Source organism: Podarcis muralis, chromosome 14 (assembly GCF_964188315.1).
Source record: "Podarcis muralis chromosome 14, rPodMur119.hap1.1, whole genome shotgun sequence".
In the NCBI taxonomy this organism is placed as follows: domain Eukaryota; kingdom Metazoa; phylum Chordata; class Lepidosauria; order Squamata; family Lacertidae; genus Podarcis; species Podarcis muralis.
This window is the reverse complement of record NC_135668.1, coordinates 22,703,568-22,729,263: the sequence shown is the minus strand read 5'-3', so window position 1 is coordinate 22,729,263 and position 25,696 is coordinate 22,703,568. Positions and strand designations below refer to the sequence as shown.

At 46.6% G+C, this 25,696-nt stretch overlaps 1 protein-coding gene across 1 annotated transcript in view; it reads right to left on the bottom strand.

Annotated features, from left to right (window-relative positions):
- The window catches only part of CHSY1 (chondroitin sulfate synthase 1), a 97,548-nt gene extending 72,078 nt beyond the window's left edge, over positions 1–25,470 (bottom strand). The window contains exons 1-2 of the mRNA XM_028705343.2: positions 24,675–25,470; positions 10,549–11,044 (exon numbers count right to left, since the gene is read on the bottom strand). Of these exons, the coding sequence (XP_028561176.2) occupies positions 10,549–11,044; positions 24,675–24,991 (813 nt within the window). The 5' untranslated portion in view covers positions 24,992–25,470. The remainder of the gene's footprint in view (positions 1–10,548; positions 11,045–24,674) is intronic.
- Between the last annotated feature and the right edge of the window lie 226 nt (positions 25,471–25,696).

Genomic DNA, 25,696 nt, shown 5'->3' with positions numbered 1-25,696 from the left:
GCCAACAGAGCTGGCCTTATCTAAATAACATTACGACCCTATTAGGTTATAGGCCCAGTTTCTTGTCCAAGCATAAGCTGTTCTTTAAGAGCTGCTAATTTGTTGTTAAGCACCAGTGAGACTTTCCCAGTTGTCTCAGAGCCGCTGTGCCCCTCCTTTAACATTTTCCAAAGATAAGAGGACTTTGGCATGGGTTGGAACAAGGCTAGCCTAATTAACAGAAGCCCTGTTTATGTGTTTGGAGCAAACATGCATGGGCTTTAAGAGAGGAGGGGGAGGGTGTGCAAGCCCCACCTCCCAAGTGCATTCCACCTCTCTAACCTTTGCACAGAGTGCAAAGGTCCAAAGGGATCTTCTAATTGCCTTCAGCTGATCACTCTTAGAAACCTCCCTGTATCCAGAAGCTCTGGATAATCAGGATTCTTGGAGGGAGACTTCTTAGCACACTCACCTGAACACACTTCAAATGCCCTTTCAGAAATTCACACTCAACAAGTCAAAGTGGGACAGAAAGTTGGCGTGCATAAGGTTCTTGGAGGGGTGGGTGGGATTGGAAGGAATTCTTGTCCCACTTTGAATCTACATGCATTCACCCTGAATGCATAGCTAGGGCCAGAATCAATGTTGGAGCAGTTGTACAACCAAGCCAGGCAGTGCACACACACACACACACACACACACACACACACACACACACACACACCAGATTAGTGCAGGAATCTTTCCAAGAAACCAAATGACTTCGGAAGCAGCCTTAACACTGGGAGGGCATGCTCTCTAGGCCAGCTGTGAGGAACCACAGGCTCTTCTGACATTGCTGAACTACAACTCCCATCAGCCCCAACTGGCTTGGCCAATGTCAGGGATGATGGGAGTTGTAGTCCAGCAACACCTGGAGGGCCAAAGGTCCCCCACAGCACCTGCTCTACGTCATTTGGAAAGGTGCTGTAACACAGTGAGTTATGCTTTGCATGCAAAACACCCCATGTTCAATCCCAGGTTCAGGATGAGGAGGGTTGGGAAAGACCTCAGCTTTGAATTCTGCTTCCAGTCTGAGCAGGCATCATAGGGCCAGATGGAACCAATGATCTGGGCACAGCATAAGGCAACCTCACATGCTCATCCCTAGTCCACAATTTGCAAAATGGCCCCAAACAGGATGGGCGAGAGGCCACTGATAGACAGAAGAAAACAGGAAAAAGAGGAGCATTTATTTACAATAGGCATGGGGAACCAGTTGCCTGCTGGATTACAAATCTCATCACCCCTGACTCTTAGCCTTGCTGCCTGGGCCTGAAGGGAGCTGGAGTCCATCAGCATCATCTGTAGAGCCACAGGTTCCTCACCCCTGATTTGCAAGAAAACACACATAAGAACGTGCACAGATTTTCCCATTCAGGGTGAGTGTAGCTTGATTGAAAGGGAATTGTACTCCCTCTTAGGCTAGTCTTGAAGGTGCAAAAGATAGATAGATGACTATTTAAAGATTCCTCCTTCCCTCTTGCACCCCAGAGTGATATAATCCAAGGAGTTTTTCTCTCTCTCCCATCGCTTGATTCTGCTAAGCACTTAAACAGGCCCTCAACTCTACCTAGGGCAGCACCTAGCTATTTTGAAAGCAATTTAAGACAATATATCCTGGCCTACTAAAATATTTAAAAAGTTTTAAAATAGCTACTGCCAAGGACGTAGGGGGGAAAGGCAGCTTTTTCCAAGACTCTTCACTGCTCAATGAGAAAAGATTGAGCTGTGATGAGATTGGCAGAGCCAGAGCTATCCAGTCCTCCAACACTAAGGACAACAGAAAACTCTCTCTTTTTATTGTTGCTAAAACCACACAGCAAATCCTTGACAATAAAGATGATTTAAAGTGGCAATAGCCACAGAAAATCTTCTTTTAAAAAAAAACTGTAGCAGAAATTCATTGTTTCACTCCAAACAAAACCAACGAGCCATTTAAACTTCCTCAAAAGCTCAAACCATATTAGCAGTACGACAGACTGGTACTCTGTGCCACGTCCCTGGGCTTGGGAAGCAAAAACTTTAAAGGTCACTTTGTCCCAGCCAGGGCAAGGAGATAATCCCTACCCTTTTAGACAATCAGGATTCCTGGCAAGATTTTGAGAGGCTCCAGCTGGCTGCCAAGAAAGTTCACACCATCAGGGGGTTCGGAAAAGCTTTTACTGCTAAAAATGCTGGAGACTGCTTTAAGGCTCAATTAAGGCTAAGCATAGCAACTGAGAAGCTGCAGAGCTCCGGAGATTTGTTTGCAAAATGTCAGTCAAACAAGGAACCCCACCTTGCATTGCTTGCTAGTCTAAAGCACCACCATGTCTGGCAGGTGTGCCAGACACTCCTTATTCCTTTCTTACTCTCTATTGCAGCAGCTCTGCTGCCACTGATAGTCTTTTCACAACAGTAAGAGGAAGAACCCTGTCTCACTGCTATGTTTCCCACAACCTGCACCACTTTCAGAGGTCCCCTCTGCACCACACATATGAAGCGGTATCAATCCTGTGGACTGTAATACGATAAGGCTGCCAAGAGGTGTTAGGAGATCCTGTATTCTCCTTCACAGAGCTGCAATTTCCAGAGGTCCCTGGGAAGAGGGACTGACTGTTAAACTAGTCTGGGAAATCTGAGGAGCACTCACTTTTAGTTGGCATTTAGCCTATAAGCAAACACAATAGCGCATTCTTAACATTTGTCTGTAGTGTGCATTTTATCTTATGGAATAAAAATATATTATTTTCATGTTTGCAAAAAACCTTATTTTGCCTTAACTTTGTCTTTCTTTCTTTTTTTTTGAAGCTGTATTCTGTTAAAGGGAGTAGAACTTTTTCTTCTGTTTCGTACACTTTTATTGTATGACTTCATAACCTACACAAATGAAAGAGGCCTATCAACTCCTCTCCCCCCCTTTCTTCCACTGTGGAAGAAAACCTGAATTATGGATAGTCTTGGTTGTTGGTCTTGAAAAGCAATTGCCCATCTGCACAGTCAAACCTAGGGATGGGGAAGGAAAGCAAATATAAAAACAGAACTTACTGCTATTGCTAGGCATGACTGTGTAAGCCTCTGAGCAATGATTTACACCACTGGTGGGTTTTGTGTGTATAATATATTATCTGTATGTATGTATGACTCTGGGGTTGCAGTGCTCATCTCGCTTTATTGGCCAAGGGAGCCGGTGTACAGCTTCCGGGTCATGTGGCCAGCATGACAAAGCCACTTCTGGCGAACCAGAGCAGCACACGGAAACACCATTTACCTTCCCGCCAGAATGGTACCTATTTATCTACTTGCACTTTGACGTGCTTTCGAACTGCTAGGTTGGCAGGAGCAGGGACCGAGCAACGGGCGCTCACCCCGTCGCGGAGATTCGAACTGCCGACCTTCTGATCAGCAAGTCCTAGGCTCTGTGGTTTAACCCACAGCGCCACCCACGTCCCTGTATGTACATAGTGTGTGTTAATTAAAAACGAATGTAGACTTTGCTTCGTCGTAAAATATTTTGATTACTTAATAAAGTCTTTTTTTAAAATAAAAAATAGCCTACAGTACAAAGGTAAGAGCTACGGCCACAGATCTGCCCCATGTTCTCTTGCCTCTGGACCTGCTAGCCACTGGCATGTTGCCCTTGAGAAGTTTCCCACAGGCAAATCCAGTCCTTTGGGTAAAAAAGGTTCCGCACAACTGCATAACAGCAACAATCAAGAACATGACTGTGAGCAAAAAAAAGCCTGCAGCAATGCAAGAAAAGACGCAACAAAGGATAAGGGAATGACACATAGGAATTGTGCCACGAACCCCAATGGCTATGGTCTACCTCTACTGTCTGAGGAGGTATGCATCTGAATAGCAGCTGCTGGAAACTGCTGGAGGGAAGAGAGCTGCTGCATTCAGGTCCTACTTGTGTGCTTCCCGTTAGTTGCCACTGCGAGAACAGGATGCTGGACTTGATGAGTCACTGGCCTAATCCAGCAGGACTCTTCTTATGTTCTAAACCACATTGGAAAAACATAGGGTACGGTATAAAGAAGTGTCCTATGTCCCTGGGTCAGGCTATTGGTCCATTGACCTCGGTATTGTCTACAGACAATACTGACAGAAGCTCTCCAGTTCACAGCCAGGATTTCTTCCACTCCAATGTGGAGGTGCTGGGGTTGGGACCTGAAACCTTCTGCATGTGATTCAGATGCTCTGCCACTGAGCTCAGACCTTACCATAGCTGTGTGCATTACCTGGAGCACACAGAGAACAACTTATCAGTGCTGGGTCTAAGATAGCTCTGGAGTAAGAACCAGGAACCTCTAGGCCACATATCTTCAATCTATTCAGACTCAGGACTCACGTTTGACACAGACATGCATCTGAGGACCCCATTCTTAATATATATTTGTATTGTGGGAGTGCTCCTGTTGCAACCCACCTTGGATCAGGACAAGACCTGAAAACCAGTGCTCTAGGCAAGAATTGTATGGGGGAAAGCTCTAGTCTGACCCAAAGCCTTTGAGCATGGGGTTGGGGGTGGGAAGGGTTGGCCTGGGAGGGGAGAGCAATTATGGGTCCTAGAAAAACTTGCCCTGGCCTGCAGTTTGCCCTACAGGGGCAGCAGTCCAGGGAATCATAGTTCCTGCAGCCCTCAAGACAGCAGCCAGGTTTTAATGCAGCCTGCGCTGATGAAAAAAGAAGGCTGCAGATCGGTGGTTGGGATTGTTTCTGGCAGCCTTAGTGCCGTTTTGCCAGGAGACACACCATGCGCAAGAGTTTCCATCAAAGTCATAAGGTTCCACTTTGGTAAAGGAAGAGCAGGAGCTATTTTTTTTCGGTGGGGTGCCCATCCAGAACCCAGAATACTCTGTGCAAAGGAGAAGCCTGCCCATCACTCACACCTTTGTAAACCACACAGAGGTTTATTTTGGGCAGCTCCCCCCACCAGCCCTTTGTTTTCATTTCCAACTTCAGAAATACTTTGGTGTGTGTGTGTTATTTTCACAAGGATAAGTTGCTAAGACTTGCAAGATGCAGAAACAGGAACAAACAAACCCACTTTCAGTTTTAAAAACTCAATGGGAAGAGGAAGAAACTTTGCTCATAAAGACCCAGAATCTCCCTTCCTTTAAAGGGAAATTGCAAACAAGAACACAGAGTATTCCATGACTTTACAACACTATGAAATGCCTATTGTTAGAAGAAAAGAAAATTCAAGACCAGCATATGGAGTGCACCAAGTTTTTGATCATCTTTTTTGATACTGAGTATGTCAGAGGTACTTTCGAGTTTAAAACATTTTGTTGTTGACTTTGATAAAGAGAGGATTTATTGTATTTGCTTTTAACTTGAATGGGAGGTTGTGATGTTATCACAATATAGCTTTTCACTTTATTATGTTTCTATGTTTATGGATGCCCAATTTATTTTGCTTTTAGATTACGGTGGCCTTCTGGCTGCAAGCCATAAAGTTCTTAAGAAAAGAACAAATGAAATTTCCAAGACAAATCACCGTAAGGTCCTTTCCCCACACAACCACCCATTCAGCTTGCCATCGCCTGCATTGCACGCCAATGCCCTATCAGTTTCAACAGCCAACAGCTTATTCCCTTAGGAGAGGTCATTCTAACTAACTGGAAGCAGATTAACAGTGCATCTTCTCACGAAAGCTGGCCTCCCCTTCTTCCCAGGCACCAACCCATATATACAAAGCAGCTGCAATGTCTACCCTGTCTCCTCCTCTCTACTATCACCCGATGAAGGTCATTCGGAAGATACCAGGATATAAAAGTAGCGTAGCCAAACTAATAAAGAACGCCCTGTCTTTTTAAGAAGTACAGCTGCAAAATTCCTTTTATAATCTCTGGTGAAAGAAAAAGAAAGCTACTTTCTCAGGGCAAAGCTGGACACAATCGCTGGCGAGTAGTATCATGGGGTGTCATAGAGATTACCTTTCTGTGCCATCGCTTAGTTGCCATCTGCCCACATTATGTTCAAGGCAGGCTACAGATGCCCTTTAGTAGATTCTCACTTGGCTTTCAGGGTTTGACCTCTGTATACTGGTAAATAGCCTACAATAGGGTCAAATGAGACACAAAAGTGGCCTCTTTTCATTCATATATATCAGGCACGTCCAACTCTCTAGAGACTGTGATCTACTCCCAGTATAATAAAACTGGCAATGATCTACCCATTGTCATTGCCAAGAGTTGTTGAGCTATTTTTTTCTGGGGGTGCATAAAAACTCTACAACACTACTACGCTAAGGGAGTGAATACAAGCTTTCACAGCGGCAGCGGAATTAGGACATAGCACCGGGGGCAGGGCATGGGGCACGGAGCGACCGATCAGGAGCATGCAGGTGATCAATTTCTTCAATTGCATGATTGACCTACAGCACCTCGGCGATCTACCTGTCGATCGCAGTCGACCGGTTAAACATGTCTGATATATATAAAATACACGTCATGCACATATAGAATGGCGTGTGTGCATTGTAGCTTAACAGTAAATGAAATGTGGACTGCCACAAGCAAATGGAACTTCTGGGAGGCCATGAAGAGGACTTGCCATCAGTCTCTCCCCGCACCCACCAAGCATTTCCCTTTTGCAGCTGTCGGCCTCCTCTGGAGCCAGCTGTTAAATCATCCAACCTGGTAAGGAAGACCTTCTGAAATCTATTTAAACCAGTCTGCTGAGGCTCTTTCAGCAAACGGGAAGTTTATTGCACATTAGCTTTCTCTTTGCTCTGTACTTATATATTTGTGTCTAGATTATTTTACTTTTCATAATATTGAATTTATTCTGTGTTTGCTAAATAGCTGATTTGTAAGACTCTAAGAAAGGGACGCGGGTGGTGCTGTGGGTTAAACCACAGAGCCTAGGACTTGCCGATCAGAAGTTCGGCGGTTCGAATCCCCGCGACGGGGTGAGCTCTCGTTGCTCGGTCCCTGCTCCTGCCAACTTAGCGGTTCGAAAGCACATCAAAGTGCAAGTAGATAAATAGGTACCACTCCGGCAGGAAGGTAAACGGTGTTTTCGTGCGCTGCTCTGGTTTGTCAGAAGCGGCTTAGTCATGCTGGCCACATGACCCGGAAGCTGTATGCTGGCTCTCTCCCAGAATCGGTCACGACTGGACCTAATGGTCAGGGTCCCTTTACCTTTACTTTTAGACTATAAGAAGAGCCCCACTGGATCAGATCAATGGTCCAGCCAGTCCAGCATCCTGTTTCTCAAAAAGGCCACCCAGATGCCCATGGGAAACCCTCAAGTAGTTACCGTGTGCAAGAACGCTCTCCCTTCCTGTGGTTCCCAGCAACTGGTATTTAGAAGCACTGCTGCCTCTCAAGGTGGAGGCAGAGCATAAACACCATGACTAGTAACCACTGATAGACTTACCCTCCAGCAATTTGCCCAACCCTCTTTTATAGCCATTCAAGTTGGTGGCCATCACTGCCTCCTGTGGCAGTGAGTTCCATGGTTTCGTCCTCTATGTATGTACAGTATAGGTACGTTTTGCAAACTGGTTTTTCTCTACTGCGCGTACACACACCCTCAAAGTTCTGCATTTTGTTTCTTGCAAGCTATTTTGGACACGGCTCACTGTGGGAAAGCGGCATACAAATGAAACAAAACTAAATCAAAACGTATCTCCTCAACTCTTAGAGAACAGCAAACACTATTCTATCGTCTCAGTTTACTTCCAGAGTCAAAAAGAAGGAAAGTGTTTTGAGCAATGGACTAGGGTTCACATGGGAGGATGTTTCTGTGCCCTTTTTACTGATAAAGTAACCCCAACTCTCTAAACTCCTGCCTTAAAAATGGGTAATGCAAATAAAGTGGTACCTTGGGTTAAGTACGTAATTCGTTCTGGAGGTCCGTTCTTAACCTGAAACTGTTCTTAACCTGAAGCACCACTTTAGCTAATGGGGCCTCCCACTGCCGCCATGTTGCCGGAGCACGATTTCTGTTCTCATCCTGAAGCAAAGTTCTTAACCCGAGGTACTATTTCTGGGCTAGCGGAGTCTGTAACCTGAAGCGTATGTAACCTGAAGCGTACCACTGTAGGTGGATGGTGACAGCCCATTCATTTTCTTGTTCAGCTCTCAGTGGTGAGTCAGGTGCTCAAACAGGGAACTTAGGAACGTGAGTCAAACCACTGATCCATATAGTTCAGTAGTCTACACTGACTGGCAGCAGCTGCCCAGGATTTTAGACAAAATCTCTCTCTCTCAGCTCTACCTGGAGGCACAGGGGTCGTACTTTGGACCTCCTGCATGCAAGGCAGATGCTTGACCACTGAATTCCTTCCTCAAGGGGTTGTTTGGTTTCTTACAAGAGTATATTTTGCAGGTACATGTTTTAACCTTCCCCTCTTGTTGACTACCTGGGTTCTCAAAGCTTGAGAGAAAGAGAGTGCGACTTAGACCGTGTATGTAAACAGGAAGATGAAATACAGAGTGATTCTGATCAGTCAGGAACTGAGATCAGGGAGAAAAGGTAAGAGTTTATGTGAACAGTTTCAGAATAAGCTCTCTAATACAGACCAGTCAACTAAGCATACCAAAGCTAGCTTTCGGGTTTCAGGGTATTCTCCCTCAAGCTCAGCACTAAAAAATAAAAAGGGGAAAGAGGAATGCAATGGAGTGGGGGGGGATGGGTGTCACTGGCACAGGCATGTTAAAGTCCCATCTGCAAGGTGATTCAGGAAGCTCTTGCAAACTGGTTGGCTTTTGCATGGTGCAAAAAGATCGCAGGTTGCACCACAGACTGACAAAGGAGCAACGGTTGCTTCCCTTTCGGAATAAATTTAAAATGCCAGAGGTTACAGTGGTACTTCAGGTTAAGAACTTAATTCGTTCTGGAGGTCGGTTCTTAACCTGAAACTGTTCTTAATCTGAAGCACCACTTTAGCTAATGGGGCCTCCCGCTGCCGCCGCACCGCCGGAGCACGATTTCTGTTCTCATCCTGAAGCAAAGTTCTTAACCCGAGGTAATATTTCTGGGTTAGCGGAGTCTGTAACCTGAAGTGCCTGTAACCTGAAGCGTCTGTAACCCGAGGTACCACTGTATTTAGATCTGCCTCTGGCACTAATTAGAACACATGAGGTGGTGGCAGTGATGACTAACAATGCTATTTTTTTGGCCACCTTTCCTTATAAAGAAGAGAGCTGAAGAAAACGGCCTCCCCCAGCCTGGAGTCTTCCAGATATCTTGGACTACAACTCACATCATCCCATCATACAGCTGATTCGAGTTGTAGCCCAAAATACCTAGAGGGCACCAGGTTGGAGAAGGCTCTGTTAAACATTACCCTAGCAACACTGAAGATTTAAGATCTATATAAGCCAAACATCGAAGTATTGCCTAATGGGAATTTAACTTCCTGTCTCACACCTTTAACTTCCTGTCTCACACCTTTAACTTCCTGTCTCACACCTTTAACTTCCTATCTCAATTTAAGATTTCTCGCACGCACATCCTGAGTTTGGGAGGTAGTTCACCAAGTTGCTGTCTTCAGCAAGATGTCCATAAGAGAAGAAAGGAAAACCACATTTTCTCCTTCAGTTATCCTCTGGGCTTTGCCTCAGTGCTAAAGAGCTTAAGGCAAGCTAGGGACTTACTGAACTGCAATGAACCAAACATAAACCAAACATAATCAAAATGTAACAAAGGGTACTGAACGCCAAAATTTTCTCATCCGCCCCCCATCCCACCCCGCCACACAATGCAGAGATGAATATTTGCCTAGATTAAAATTTAACCGAAATTCCTCAAAATCAAAACCATTAGATCTGAAAGCAGATTTCCTGGAAGGCCTCCAACGATTGCACACAATTTGAGGAATACTAGTTTTCAGTCCATATGCTGTGGGTTGCTCAGGGGAGGGGGGAGAACACACACACAGCAAGAGAGATTTCCAGACAGATATGTCACCTAAATTTGCATTTTTCTCAAAGCACAACAGTTCTTCATTAATATGAGCTAAAAAAGAAGTATTAAAAAACATTTAAAGCTCTCCCCACCAGCACTAGTGTAGTGGTAGATTCAGAATTTCAGGGTCCCTTCATAATGGCTACAGCAACACCCCTTCTAAGATTATACAACCACCTTAGAATTGAATTGAATAAATAAATAAATAAATAAATAAATAAATAAATAAATAGGAAGCACTAGAATCATCAATGCTGATCTCCATGGACAAATAATTTGGAGTGTTCCAATGTCTTCTTTCTGAGCGACTTAAGTTGTGTTTTCCATGAAGTCCCATTATATGTAAGCACTGAAAGCACAAGTTTCAGGAGCACTGAAAGCACAAGTTTCAAGAGAATGGTGTGCAATGGAACTTGCAAACCATTCTCTTTAAACTTGTGTTTTCAGTGCTCCTAAATGCTTAGCTTTGGAGCGCACAGTGGCCAAAATGCTCCCACCTTCCATGCTGATTGAGAGACTCTGGGATACTGGAGACAGGGACCCTGCTGCAGAAACAGCAAGAAGTCTTCAACACTCCCCTCCTCCCACACACCGTTACCCCGGACCATACCAGCTACATACCTCGTAAGACCAGACGCACTGCACTCCTGCAAATCTCCGCACGCATCTCCCAATCTCCACATCCTCGTGGGTCGTGTACATCTCTCGAAGGCACTCCCCGATGTGAGGGACCATCCTCCGCAGGACTTCCCGGCTCATGATGACGCCTGGGCCCCCCATGCAGAAGTTCTCCCCGGGCTCCAAGGCCAGCTTCCCCATTTCTTCCGTGGTGCCCAGACCCGTCTGCCCAAGGAAGAGGGGCTCGCTGCTGTTCAAGCTCCGAAGGAAGTTCTCCAGCTTGTCCCCCTTGACGTAAACATCGTCGTCTGCCCGCATGAACCATTCGTACTGGTCCAAGTAGTGGTCATGCATGTACTTGAGCATCATGAACGATTTCTTCTGGGGCGGGTAAGAGTCATCCACACCAGGCAGTGGCACGATGGGGATGGGGAGAGAGGTGTCTGAGCCCTCGCTGGAGAAGAACTCAACCTTGCCAGGGATGGTGCTGGACCACGTTCTGCAGAGTAGAAGACCAAAAACCAGTTATGCAAAACCGCTCTGTTTGTGCATATTCGTGGAGACTATAGGAACATAGGAAGCTGCCTTCTACTGAGTCAAACCATTGATCCATCTAGCTTAGCATTACACAGACTGACAGGTTGCTGCTCTGCAAGGGTTCAGGCAGGGGATATTCCCAGTCCTACCTGAAGATCTTGGGGAGAAAGCAGATGCTCTGCTGTTCTAAGTACTGGACAGGTGGGGTCTGGTAATGACCAAAGAGGCCTCACCTGTGTTTTGATTGGCACACGATCTTTAATGGCCCCAGCTCAGTGGATGAGCATTTGCTTTGCAGGCAGAAGGTCCCACATTCGATTCCTGACATCTCCAGGTAGGGCTGGGGGCGAACTCCATCTGAACCCCTGGAGAGCTGCTGCCAGTCAGTGTAGCCAATGCTGAGCTAGCTAGACCAATGGGTCTAACTCACTGTATTGATAAGAGCCCTCTGCCCTGGCTGTAGAGCTGTGCTTATTGTGACCAAAATCGCAAAAGAGGGCATCTCATCTATATCTCATTTCTAAAGCTTCCTACCTGCTGACCTGAGGACGGATCCTGCTGAACAGTAAGAGGGTTTGTCTGATAAGACAGATGGGGTGAAGTACTTGTCCTGCAGCCGTCTAAGAAATTAACCCACATCACTTCTTTTGACCAAAGGACTGAAACCTAGGCGTTTAAACACGCACCCATGACCATAAGGTGATAATTTCAGGTACCATATTTTTCACCCTATAAGACACACCAGACCACAAGACGCACCTAGTTTTTGGAGGAGGAAAACAAACAAACAAAATATTCTGAATCTCAGAAGCCAGAACAGCAAGAGGGATCGCTGCGCAGTGAAAGCAGCAATCCCTCTTGTTGTTCTGGCTTCTGGGATAGCTGTGCAGCCTTCATTCGCTCCATAAGATGCACACACATTTCCCCTTACTTTTTAGGAGGAGAAAAGTGAGTCTTATAGAGCAAAAAATACAGTATATACAATCCAGAGTCTTTAGACCAAGCACTTTCTGGCCTATATGAATTCACATTTTGTTATTCTTTGAATGAACATAGGAAGCTGCCTTATACAGAGTCAGAGCCATAGTCCTTGGACATTCCCACCCCTACCTGATAATGCTGGGGATCAAACCTGAAGCCCCTTCCTGACAGTGTACGCTCAGCCCATGAATGTAAGGTCAAGGACCTTTTGCAAGGGAGTTTGTTGAATGCTTTATGGAGGTTCAAGCACATAATGTCTAGGAGAACATCCTCATCTACGTGTGTGTTGACATTCTAAGAGGCTTGTGAATCGTGGCAGGTGAGACTGATAAAGAGTTGTGGTGCCAAAACATCTGGTGAGCACTAAGTCGGGAGAGACTGTCTTAGTGTTTGTCTGAATCCACCAGGTATGCATTTCAGTGTGAGATTCTATCATTTTAACAGTCACAAGCAGCAATGATTGGGCACACTGCAAATCTGTTCAAAATCCCTCAACAGTGCATTATGGCAGAACCAAGCTAATCTGGACAGCAAGGCCACACTCAAAACCATACATTGTTCCCAAAGCAGTTTAACAATCAATCCCTCTTCCCAGGAAACTCTGGGAATTGTACTTCGGGCAAGGGAGTAGCTGTGCCCTCTCAGCACCCTTACAAACTGCAACTCTCAGGATTTTTTTTAGGAGAAGCCATGACTGTTGAAAGCGACATCATGGTGCTTAAAATGTATGGTGTGAAGAATGTGACTTAACATAGACTGCCGTCGCCACTGTAATGCAAGGTTTCTGTTGCAGTTCTCTCTCAAGTCAGACCCAAAAAACAAGAGCCACCCAAGGGACAATTATGGCCAACATACACATTCAGTGTCTGCTCCAGGCTTTCAAAGACCATGAAGTCTAGACTACCCAATGTTCTCTTCTCAAATTTCCACCTATAATTTCTACCTACAAGAAGTGTGCTTTTGGCAGGAAGAGATGAGGGGGGAAAGTCTCTGCTCAGTAACCAGATAGTTTTATAGCTGTCACCTTTTCTTCCTTCCCTGCACAAAGGTAGAACATTTTTTGTTATGTTAGACAGCTTTGTTCCAGACATTATCGGTGTTCAGAATCTGACCTGAAAACACTCAAGAGGTGCAAAAATAAAGCACTCTTTAAATGTGTTCTTCGTATTTTATACTGGAGGCTCACCAATAGTTTTAGACAATCAACTGATCTGTTCACACATGACTAAGAAAAGGAAGGAAAGGCTGACTATTTTATGTGGCATTAGAATTTAAAATACTCACACATTTTAAAGTAATTTACATATACTTAAACTACCAGCCTATTTGGAAACAGATGAAAGTGGTTTGGGGGTTTTTTCCAGCATAATAAAGTCAGGAGGAGCAGAAAAATTGCTGTTGATATGCCCAATACATATTAAAGTCAACACAGTGGATTAATTTATCAGAATTCTATCAACCTAGCCTGTCCTACAGATATGGACTGGATAACAACAAAATGAAATCTGACAGAAAATAAATAAAATGTCCATTAAAACGAATATATGTTAAGTGTAATTTAGGCTATTAAACACTTTTGCTGTCCAGGCACATGCAAAGTATCTGGCAAGCCAATTAGAAAATAAGAAGGCACAATTTAAGATAGGGGATCTATTGAGATCCTACTTCTGTGAGCAGAGATGAGCCAGCCCTTCTGCGAATACAGAAACTCATGGAGGTGTTTGCTTCACCTGGAGCACCATTACAGTAAAAGCAGGCAGTCAAATTAATAAAAAAAGAACAGAGGTTAGATTTGGACATTTGGCACCGCCAAGAAAGGAGAACAAGAGTAGTCTTGAAGTTGCTCATCAACAGTTAGCAGCTAAGACTGAGCAGGCACTCGGATCACCTGATCACAGTCCCTTCCTACTGTTTCAATTACAGTAATTATTTCTAAAAGTGTATCGACACACATAAGTTAGCAGATGCAAATCTGGGCCCGCTTTTGTCTTCTTTCTCGGTGATGCGTTTCCTCTTTTTTAAATGACGCGACAGGCCGTTTGTAAAAAGGGTCTTTTCTTTTGGGCTGCTTGCCATGTCTACTCTGCCTTCATGGCCAGGAGCCTGTGTGCTTCTGAAAACCAGTTGCTGGAAACCGCAAGAGGAGAGAGTGGTCTTGTGTTCAAGTCCTCCTTGCGGAATTCCTATTGCGGCATCTGGGTGGCCACTGTGAGAACAGGATGCTGGACTAGATGGGCCACAATGCTCTTCTTATGCTCCTCCCAATTGCATTTTGGGGGGAGGGGGAGAGGCCACTCTTCTCTGCCCCTTACCCTTTTCTCTCACCTTACCAATTCATTTTTTTTAAGCCCAGACCGACACAACTATGGCTTACTGTGAGCAAGTAGCTTCAAAACAGCCAAACACAGAACATATTTGATTCATTCTTTAGAGATCGTATCAAGGAAACAAAAGTTTCTCCTCCCTAAAATTAAACAAAAGTCAACCCGAAGCAGCTTCTTCCCCACAACCACCAAAGCCAGAAAGAGATAAACAAACATTAATTTTGGGTTTCTTCCCTTCTCTGAGTGTCACAGGAATACAGAAACTCAAGGCAGAAACTGTAGGGATCTGCAGTCGTTCAGAGGCCACAAAGTTAAGCATTTGGTATGTGGGATTTTGTGTGTGTAAAAAAACCCCCCAAAAAAACCCCTGTTCTTGCTTTCATTATGAAGGAACCCCTGATTAATAAAAAGCACTCCCCCTCCCCCACCCCCCCACCCCCACTCCACTCCAGGCAGATTCATCTGATAAAGTGGCAAGATTAGGTTCTCCCAGCTACTCCTGTTTAATGACTTCCCTTTACAAAAGCCAATTAATTCCCTTACTTGCTTCCCTGCACCATGAAAGATTAACTGCTCCCAGTCATGACTGCCAGAAAATACAGGCAGGCAGTTTCATTTGTACAAAAGACGAGTTACACCTAAGGCAGTGGTTTTTCTAAGCATCTGCCTTCAAGGAATCAGTTCCACAGACGCTAATCTGCAAAGGAATTCCTTTGAGTTACTCTTCTCAAGTGGGCACCTCAGGTCAGAATAACCTGGATAGGTGCAGTGTTCGGAGTACTGCATTGGGAGACCTGGGTTCAAATCCCAAGGGACTGACAAGAACTCTCAGCCTAATCTACCGCACAGGGCTGTTGGGATGATGTTATGTACTGAGTTGAATAGAATCCAAAATGCAGCAGTTTGATTGGTCCTAGAACAATAGAATTCAGAATGCAGCAGTCTGATTGGTCCACAGGAGCCACCCAATCCAGCTCCAGGTGGAAGTGAATCCACAACCTGATTGGCCTACAGCAGAATCCCGGAATTAGCCAATCACGTGGGGCCCATTGTGTAAATAATGTATATAAAGCAGACATTCTGGGGGAACTTCCATTCCTCCTCACCACTATGAGCTGAATAAAGAGCATGAAATCCACTCTCGACTCAGAGTATCTTTCAGATGACAAGGGAGTGGGAAGAATGTGCATGACAATGAGCTCTTTAGAGGTAGTTTAGAGTAACCTTGTAAATAAATAAAAACAAAATAAATAAAACAAAACAGGGGAAGGAAACTGCCACCTTGGGTTCCACAGTGGATGAAATAAATATTCACCTGGATACTGTGCACAATAAAATAAGCCTGTAGGATGCCTGACAGACACTCATCAGGCAAAGAGGAACGTTGCCAATATTCTTTAAAGTGTTTTGCGGGCATTTGAACTACACCAAATAGATATATTATCTCAGCCTTCAGCAGCTTGGTATCCATGGGACTACAGCTTCCCTCAGACCAACGGACCCAGCCAGCACTTTGTGTGACCCAAATCCCTCTGTGATGTGCAGTTCAATGTCAAGACATGTAGAGGTTCCTCAGTAGTGAAGCTGTATTGTAATTTCAATAATTTTAAGAGTTGTCACTGTTTTTTATGGTTTTAGAGTGAAGCATCTTCTTAAGTTTCCAGTTCATCAACAATAATCTTAGTCCTGCCTCCAGGCTTCCCAAAGACACCTGGTTGGCCACTGTGAAGGCAGGTTACCATACCGGACGGGCCTTTGGACTGTACTACAGCCACTACCACGGGGAAGTCTAATTTAGGACACTGGAAACTGCCTTATGCTTAGTTTGGTCACTGGTCCATCTAGCTCAGCACTGCCTCTGAATACCAGATGCTGGAGAACATGGACGGGAGAGAAGACTGATTGTGCTTTTACCCTCCTTGTGGACTTTCCATAGGCACCTGGTTGGCCACTGTGAGAAAAGGATGCTGAATTAGATGGACGATTGGATTGATCCTGCATGGTTCTACTTACCATCCTATTTACCATCTCCCAATCAATTTGGTGTGGGGTTTTAATTTAACATTGGCAAATTTTTAAAAGAAAATACATAAAGAACCATGTGTTGGAAAGGAAGCGCCGGAATTGTTGTTTTTTGCAGAATGTTGATCACACAAACAAGATTTATGGAGGGTGGACATTTACAGCTGAGATACAGTGGTACCTCAGATTAAGTACTTAATTTGTTCCAGTGGTCCGTACTTAATCTGAAACTGTTCTTAACCTGAAGCACCACTTTAGCTAATGGGGCCTCCTGCTGCTGCCACGCCGCCGGAGCACAATTTCTGTTCTCATCCTGAAGCAAAGTTCTTAACCTGAAGCACTATTTCTGGGTTAGCAGAATCTGTAACCTGAAGCGTATGTAACCTGAAGTGTATGTAACCTAAGGTACTACTGTACTAAACACCTCTAAGACACTAGCATCTCAGTGGAACAGACATTGAAAATCTGGTGATCGATACTGTAACTAAAAAAGCAAACTGAGCCAGTCAACATAGGTAGGCTGCCTAATATGAAGTCAAGCAACTGATCCACCTAACTCAGTTTTGTTGACACTGACTGGCAGCGGCTTTCCACTGTTTCAGACAGAGGACATTACCAGCCCTACCAGGAGATGCCAGGAATTGGACCAGGAACCTTCTACAGAAAAGGCAAATATTCCACCATTGAGCTATGGCCCTTCTCCCAGCTGCTGCTTTAAGTGTCTCACTCAGGCCTGGCCTACAAAGTAGCAGAAATTAGTGGTGGAATTGTATCACAAGAGTCTGCAGTAGAAGAAAGAGTTTGTACACTCCCAGTGTGGGGAGCAGCGAGGAATTGTCTACAAGAAACCTAGCACCCTAAGGTTCTAGCCCAGCCTACTCCCTGCTGGGCTAGTTTTCCGTCATGTAAGAAGGGCTGCTTCTTACATGAGGGAGTATTCAAACACTGCACCCCGACGCCAGCAGTTTGAAGTGGTACAGTCCATTCTACTACCTTGAGAGGACTCTACCACCTCATTCCGCAGCATGTGTAGCTTCAGACTATATATGCACTCCTCCTGCTGTTAAAACCCTTACACTGGCTTCCCATTGCCTTCTGGATCTAATTTTAATCTCCTCGTCTTTAGCTTTACTATTAGATAGATAGATAGATAGATAGATAGATAGATACCATATTTTTTGCACCATAACACTCACTTTTTTTCCTCCTAGAAAGTAAGGGGAAATGTCTGTGCGTGTTATGGATCGAATGCCTAGGGGTGGCGGGGGGGGGGGGATCTGCTGCAGTTGTGAGCAGAGGATCCATGGTTCCCCTTCCTTCCCTCCTCCATGGCTCGCTTTGAAACAGCAAAGCGGGAGAAGAGCCGCTGAGTGGGGAGGAGAGAGGGACAGAGAGCCTGCTTGCTTTAAAGGAGCAAAACGGGAGAGGAGAGGAGCCGCTTACACGAGTGTAAGTGGCTCCTGTCCGGTTGGCTCCTTTAAAGCAAGCAGGCTCTCTGTCCCTCTCTCCTCCCCACTCAGCTCGCTAAATAGCATTATTAGCAGCATCCTTCTCCACACACCCCATGCGTGCTCCTTGTCCCTTGAGTGCTTTTCCTTCCCTCCCCACTTAAAACGCGGTTACAAAGCATGGATCCACATGGATCCTCAGGATTTTTGCATTGGGCTACTCCAAACTCACTGTCAGATCACATGTCTGTGGCCACAGCATGAACCACAAAAATCATACATCCACTGTTTCGTTTAGAATATGTTTGTTTTTGTTTTCCTCCTCTAAAAACTACTTGCGTGTTATGGTCTGGTGCGTGTTATAGAGCGAAAAATACGGTAGATAGACAGACAGACAGACAGCATTTATATATCACCTTTTCATAAAAGATGAGAGATAGTGGACAGCAGCATTTGAAAAAAAACATTAAAAGCAATACAAGAGAGTTGTTAAAATGACTGGCTACTCAAGAAAAAATTTAATAGGCCTGTTGGCATAAAAAAAAGTATTCAAGAGGAACTTGGAAATAAAAAGCAAGGCTGCCTCTGCTGCATCTCTGTTGGAAAAGTGTCGCACAGCAGAGGACCAAAGACACTAAATGCCCAGCTTACAATTAATGCCAGTCGGGACTCTGCAACTCAGGGGACAACAAACAGCTCTCCTCTGGATGATCACGGTGATGGGGCTGGGATGTACAGTAAGGGCTCAGGCGGTCCTTAAGCTATCCTGGTCACAAGTTGTTTAGAGGCCTCTGCAGCATTTCTCCAGCCTGTATATGGGTACTTATTTCCCCGCTCTTTGCTCCTCTGACTCCACCATCCTGAGCTGGCCAAACACACCCCTACATCCTGAAATACTCTTCCCATTCCCACTTACTGCCCTTACGCCTCGAACTCTTGTTGTTTCTGAAAGTGCATGCGAAACCACCTCTCTTCCTCAAAATGTTCCTCAAAAACTCATCTTTGCTGCACACACAACCAACACACACGTTATGCTTAATTGCAAAGAGTAACCTTGGCAAACATTCGTGTCGGCGCTCTCACCTGCCTCTCCACTTCCATCTCTTCTATTGGGCTCCCCATTGACAATTTCACCACTGCAAGCTCTGTGAGGCCAAGGAAGTGGCTGCAACTTGCTTTTGCTACAGAACTCTGCAAAGCTTACGAGTTGCACGCATGCGTGCATACCTGAACAAAGCAACCAAGTTAAGGCTACCTATATACCAGTATAAGCAAACCAGTGAAGCCTCCTCTGAATTATTGCATTGCAGGGGGTTGGACTAGATGAAGGTATCTCTGGGTACCTTCCAGTTCTTACAATTCTATGATTCCAGGAAATCAAGAGAGTTAAGTTATCAAAAAGGATAGTTTTCGTTACGTGCAACACTTGGTGTCACCTATGTGAGTTTTGCGCATGGGGGGGGGGTCCTCGAAAAAGGGATAATAGGCTGGAGTTTTAAAAGCCTGGTGAATTACCCAGGACAACATGGCTATGACTCAATGGCTACTAGCCATGATGCCTATGTCCTGCCTCCATGGTTGGAGGCAGCAATGCTTCAGTTGCTGGAAGCGACAGGAGGTGAAAATGCCCATGTGCTCAGATCCTACTTGACAGTGTCTCACAGGCATCTGGTTGGCCACTGCGTGAACAGGATGCTGGACTAAATAGGCCATTGATCTGATCCCCCAAGGTCTTTTTCTTATGTAGCCTACAAAGGGCTATGTTTCAGGGGAAGGAAACACGCATTTAAAAGGAGATGGTCCCATGCTCGGCGTCCTGATATGTCCAGTTAAAATAACCCAGGTAGCAACATTGAAAAAGATCTCTGGCTACAATACAGTGGTACCTCGGGTTACAAACACTTCAGGTTACAGATGCTTCGGGTTACAGACTCCACTAACCCAGAAATAGTACCTCGGGTTAAGAACTTTGCTTCAGGATGAGAACAGAAATCGTGCTCTGGCGGCACGGCGGCAGCAGAAGGCCCCATTAGCTAAAGTGGTGCTTCAGGTTAAGAACAGTTTCAGGTTAAGAACAGACCTCCAGAACGAATTAAGTTCTTAACCTGAGGTACCACCTTATTGAAAAATGACTGAGCCAAGGAATTGCTTTGGATCTCTGTGTATTGTACGGTCAACACTCTGGTGGTGTGTATATGTCTGTGCGTTAGTTAACAAAATCACTTCCCCTCGCAATCTTCACATAGGCCCATAAGAAAACCCCACCACCATCAGCTAAACTATTGGCTCCCTGGAAGTTGAACTTTCTGTATATGGTAAAGGGGTCGGGGCGGGGGGTGGGTGGGATAAAATAATTTCCCAATCAATCAATTACATTTTTAAAAGCTTCCACTCCGTTAGAAGCGGGGGGGAAAGAAAATGAGCTGGTTTCAATTACGGGCTCGTTTGTGCCAGAATCCTTGCCAAAAGTTATAATTCAGTACATGAACATTAGCTTCTTACAGCCTCGCTGAGAACAAGGGTGCTTAATCGATGCCACCTAAATGATTCGGAGGAAAAAAGATGAGCCACGAACGAAGGAACCCTCTTAAATCACGGCTCTCAGGTGGATTGCAGGCACCAGTTTTGCTGAATAATACACCATGCATTTAAAGTACTCTAGTACCACTTTAGCAGTCATGTCTTCCCCCAAATAATTCTAGGAGCTGCAGTTTCTTAAAGGTGCTGAACTCTATTCCCCTCCAAGAACTCCCCTACAATTTCCAGAGTTCCCTGGGAAGAGGGATTTGGTTGTTAATTTACTGGGAAATGCAACTCTGTGAAGGGAATAAGGGCCTCCTAAGAACTCTTAGCCCCCTTAGCAAACTGTGGTTCCCAGAATGCATTGGAGGAAGCCCTGACTGTTAAAGCAGTATAACAAGGGTTTTAAATGTGTGCAATGGATGCAGCCTAAGTATAGCTGAGTGCAGAAGGTCAGCCCCCCTGTTGTGAAAAGAAATCCACCTAAAGAGCCTGCAATATCCTGTCACTTTCTCCTAACGTCCCACTATACCAGGGGTTGTCAACCTGGTCCCTCCCGCACACTAGTGGGCGTTTCAGGATTCTAGGTGGGCGGTAGGGAGTTCTACGGCACAAGCGGAATCCTCCTTCCATCAAGCACTGGTGGGAGGTAAGGAAATTTTACCATCAAGAAAGATGCATTAGTGGGCGGTGGGTATAAAAAGCTTGACTATACACTCAGCCAGGGCAGGCTTGGTTCTTAATGCTTTTGGGTCCCAAGGTGCAGGGAAGAGATTTAGCTATTGTCTATCCCCCTCAAGGGGATATTGTCAATCCCCCCCAAGCGGACGCGGGTGGCGCTGTGGGTTAAACCACAGAGCCTAGGACTTGCCGATCAGAAGGTTGGCGGTTTGAATCCCCACGACGGGGTGAGCTCCCATTGCTCAGTCCCTGCTCTTGCCAACCTAGCAGTTCAAAAGCACATCAAAGTGCAAGTAGATAAATAGGTACCACTCTGGTGGGAAGGTAAACGGCATTTCCGTGCGCTGCTCTGGTTCTCCAAAAGCGGCTTAGTCATGCTGGCCACATGACCCGGAAGCTGTACACCGGCTCCCTCGGCCAATAAAGTGAGATGAGCGCCGCAACCCCAGAGTCGGTCATGACTGGACCTAATGGTCAGGGGTCCCTTTACCTTTATACCCCCCAAGATCCCTGACTGCCCCCTTTCTCTACTATCATATGGAGAAGCACCGGAACATTGGGAGCTGACTTGTACGGAGTCAGACCATTGGTCCATCCAGCTCAGTACTGTCTACACTTTCTGGCAATCTCTCTCCAGGGTTCCAAGCAGGAAGTGTTTCCCAGCCCTACCAGGAGATGCTAAAGATTGAACCTTGGACCTTCTGCATGCAAAGCAGATGTCTACAACTGAGCTGCAGACCTTCCCCGGAAGCATTGCATTCCCAAATCCAAAAGGCATTACATTTGCAAGCATTGATTCAGTTTGAGGGCTAAACTTGCCCACCACTAACATTGAATGGCCTAACATCTGATAACATGCACCTCAAGTGGATATGATGCCTATATGCCCTTCACGCCTTTCATAAAGGCAGACATTTATTACCTGGCTCTCAGAACACTGTTGAAAGAATTGAAGTCAGGCCAGCTTGTCTGCTTTAGGGGTTGAAGAAAGGACTTGAACTCTTTCCCCCCGTGTTCCTGCCACACACTTGATCAAATCTAATAGTCCTTTGGCTAATGTAAAACAAAGCAAATGGCTATTTACACGCACCCGGGAAACTGGATTTGCCCCTTCCAAGCAAAAGGTCACGAATACGTTTGTAGTTTGCAGAGCAGAGGTGGGGAACCTGTGACCGTCCAGATGCCATCGGACCACATCTCCCATCACCCAATGCATGGCTAAACTATGGAACTCACTTTCGCAGACGGCAGCGATACCTTCCAACTTGGACGGCTTAAAAAGGATTAGTGATAGAACAAGACTAGCAACGGCTACTAGACATGATGGCTATGCTTTGCCTCGGCAGGTGGAGGCTGCAGTGCTTGTGAATGCCACTTGCTGGAAACCACAGGAAGAGAGAGTGCTAATGTGCTCTCCCAAGCATTTGACTGGTCACTGTGAGAACAGGATGCTGGACCAGACAGGCCACTGGCCTCTTCTTCATGGTCCATGTTGGCTGGGGTGATGAGCTGGAGTCTTAATCTGTAGGGCCACAGACTGCCCACTTGCATTATAGAGAAGGGGATATGCAACCTGCAGGATGGCCATTCCTTTTCTTTTCCCCTTGCAGAGGAGCCATTAAGCTGGGAAGTCCACCATCGGCAATAGGCTGTTCTGTGTCTACCCAATTGCATCACTTCCTACCTAAGCAGCTTGATTTAGTAATTCTTGCGGTGTCTGTAACAAGCAGAGGAAGAGTCTCAGACCGAAGAAACAAGAAACTGCAAGGAGGCCCAGTGGTAGAGCATCTGCTTTTGATGCAGAAGGTCCGTGGTTCAATCCCCACCATGTCCTGAAGAAACCCTGCAGAGCGGCTGCCTGCCAATGCCGGCAACACTGAGCTAGCCAGCGTAGCTGACTCTGTGTAAGGCAGCTGCCTGTGTTCATTCAAAGAACATCAAAACATGAATTCATACGGGCCAGAAAGTGCTTGGCCTAAAGACTCTGGGTGGTCTATATCTGAAATTATTTGCATGTGGCTGCGTGTTAGCAACTAAGGACATAAGAGCCTGCTGGATCAGGCCAGTGGATCATTGAGTCCAGTATCCTCTTCTCACAGTGGCCAACCAGATGCCCCAATGGGAAACCCACAAGCAGGGCCAAAGGGCAAGAGAACTGACCCCACCACCCTGCTGAACTGCCATTCAGAAGCATCACTGCCTGCAGCCATGGGGGAAGAGCAGAGTCAAAACTCGGGTTTCAATCGTTTGGTCAAATTAAGCTGTTTTGGTTTCATTCCTTAAACAGATGCAGGGCAAATATTTCACCCCACCTGTCTTATAGGATAAACCCCCGTTACTGTCCAGCAGGATCCTTCTTCAAGTCACCGAGCAGGAAGCTTTAGAAATGAGATAGAGATGAGATGCCCTCTTGGGGGATTTTGATCACAACAGCAGGCACACAAAGCTGTTATAAAGATTGGCTGCCCATCAGGACACAGGCAAGGCCTCCCTGGTCAATCCCAGTGCCCATCTGTCAGTGCTTAAGAGAAGCCAGCAGGTATTCAGCAAGACACCCCCCCCCTCCTGGAATTATGAAGCAGGTTTGAGATGCTTATGGGGAGGGAGGAGGGGAAATAAAACAAGATTCCCTTCCTCTCTAATGCAAGCCTTTATCTTCTTAACAGATGGGAAGCTAGCAGCACATATACAAAGGAAGCAAGCTGGTCTCAGTCTCTCTCCCCTCCGCTCCAGAGATCTCCAAACCACCTCCACCAAAACCAAGGGAGGGTGTGTCATGTATTTTCACATACAGAATTATCATGCCAAGGAAGCTAACTGGCAGAACTTACAAGCCGCATTCCCTATGCCAGGGATTGTTCTCTTGCGAGAGAGGGCCGCCAGAGAGGAGTGGCTCTCACATCCCTGAAGAGCAAGGAACAGGCAAAAGAAAACCCTGGGAATGAATTCCTGGGAGGGGAGGACAGGTGAGAGGGTTCTCTCCCCATCTCCCATGCGCAGTGGAAAGAGAGACCCGTTTAACATGCACCATGCGGTTGTGCAGAGTGGGAGGAAGGTGATGGGGTGTCAGTGAGACAGGCCTTGCCACATGCATCGCTGGGCACGGAAGAGAGATGCAGGATAGCAGTTAATTGCAAGGTAAAAGCTAGGGAGACAGGGAGCTGCCTCATGAGTCAGACCACTGGGTTCATTTAGCATGGGGCTGTCTACCGGGACTGGCAGTGGCTCTTCACGATTTCAAACTGGGGCCTCTGCCAGTCCTACCTAGACGTTCTGGGGACTGAACCCCAGACCTTCTGCATGCCTTACCACTGGGCCACAGTTCTTCCTAACAATCTAAGGTTCTAGTCCTCATTGTCCTGAATAAAAAGTTGACTGGAATGGGAAGCTGCTTTAGATCACTGGCCCATCCAGCTCAGTACTCTCTCAGTGACTCTCCAGGGTAGAGGCCTCTCCCAGCCCTACCTGGCAGACTGAACCTGAGACAGCAGCAGCAATGAGCCATGTCCTGTCCCACAAATGGGTGTTAGAAGCCTTCCTAGCCACACAACAGAGGGTAAATTAAGTCTGCGGTTCAGAAGGTGGGTGGGAGGAAAGAATGAATGGAGGTCCTCACCTGTAAGCCGCCACCGCTCGGTTCTGCAGGTATTTCTGAGCCGTCATGACCCCCACGAAGAGGAAGTTCTTGGCAGGCAGGATCTCGCCTTGGTGCTCGGCAGGGTCCTGATGCCACAGCAGGGCCCCCCGGGAGTCTCGGTGCAGCAGCCCCCCACTGGCCTTTGTCCGGCACCCTTCCAGGCTGGCCTTCCGCCGGTGCTGCCCTGCTCTCTTCAGCTCCGAGGCTCGAGGGAGGATGAGCCGGGAAGCCAGGATGAAGCCCAGCACCAGACCGAGCAACACGCTGAGCCAGGAGCGGCGGCTTCTGCCAGCCATTCCCCACCCCCTGCCTCAGCACACCCAGGGCCCCCCAAAACAGACACACACACACCCCTCAATTTCAGATCTGCAGAACAGGGCGCCTTCTCTTTCCGTCCCTTGGCCACACACTAGAGCTCCCCCCAAAACAAGAAGCACCCCAAGAGTAGTGCGTGGAGGGGGGGTAGGTCTGAGCTCTGGAATCCGAAAGGGGGGTTTCCTGCACCCCTCTCTGCCTTCTGAGGCCTCCCTCTTCCTGTCCTCCCCAGATATCCCAGTCCTCTGCCACCTACCTCAGTTCTGAGCTTTTCTGTACCCCTTCTTCCCAAACCCTACAAACTCAGCAGGATTCCGCCGCCCCACAACCTAACTGACCACTCCCCCTCCCCAAAGGAGACCTAAGCACTCTTCCCAACTCCAGCGAGTTTCCTCCCCCCACCGCGCCTTGCTTAATCGGCTGCCTGCAAAAAGGAAAAGCGCCGCCTTGCCCCCCCTTTCTTGCTTAGGACGCCCCCCCCCTCAAAAAAGCGCAGCCCTCTCTTTATCTCTCTGCCGCCCCTTCTCTTTCCTGGCCGCCTCCTTCCCGCAACTCCAGCTGGGACACCCCCACCTCCTCGCTCCGGCCCAGGAGCGCCCCGCGCCCCCGGCCCTTCCTCCTCCTCCTCCTCCTCCTGCTGCTCCTAGCCGGCCCGGCTGGGCTGCCCCGGCGGCGAAGGGAAGCTC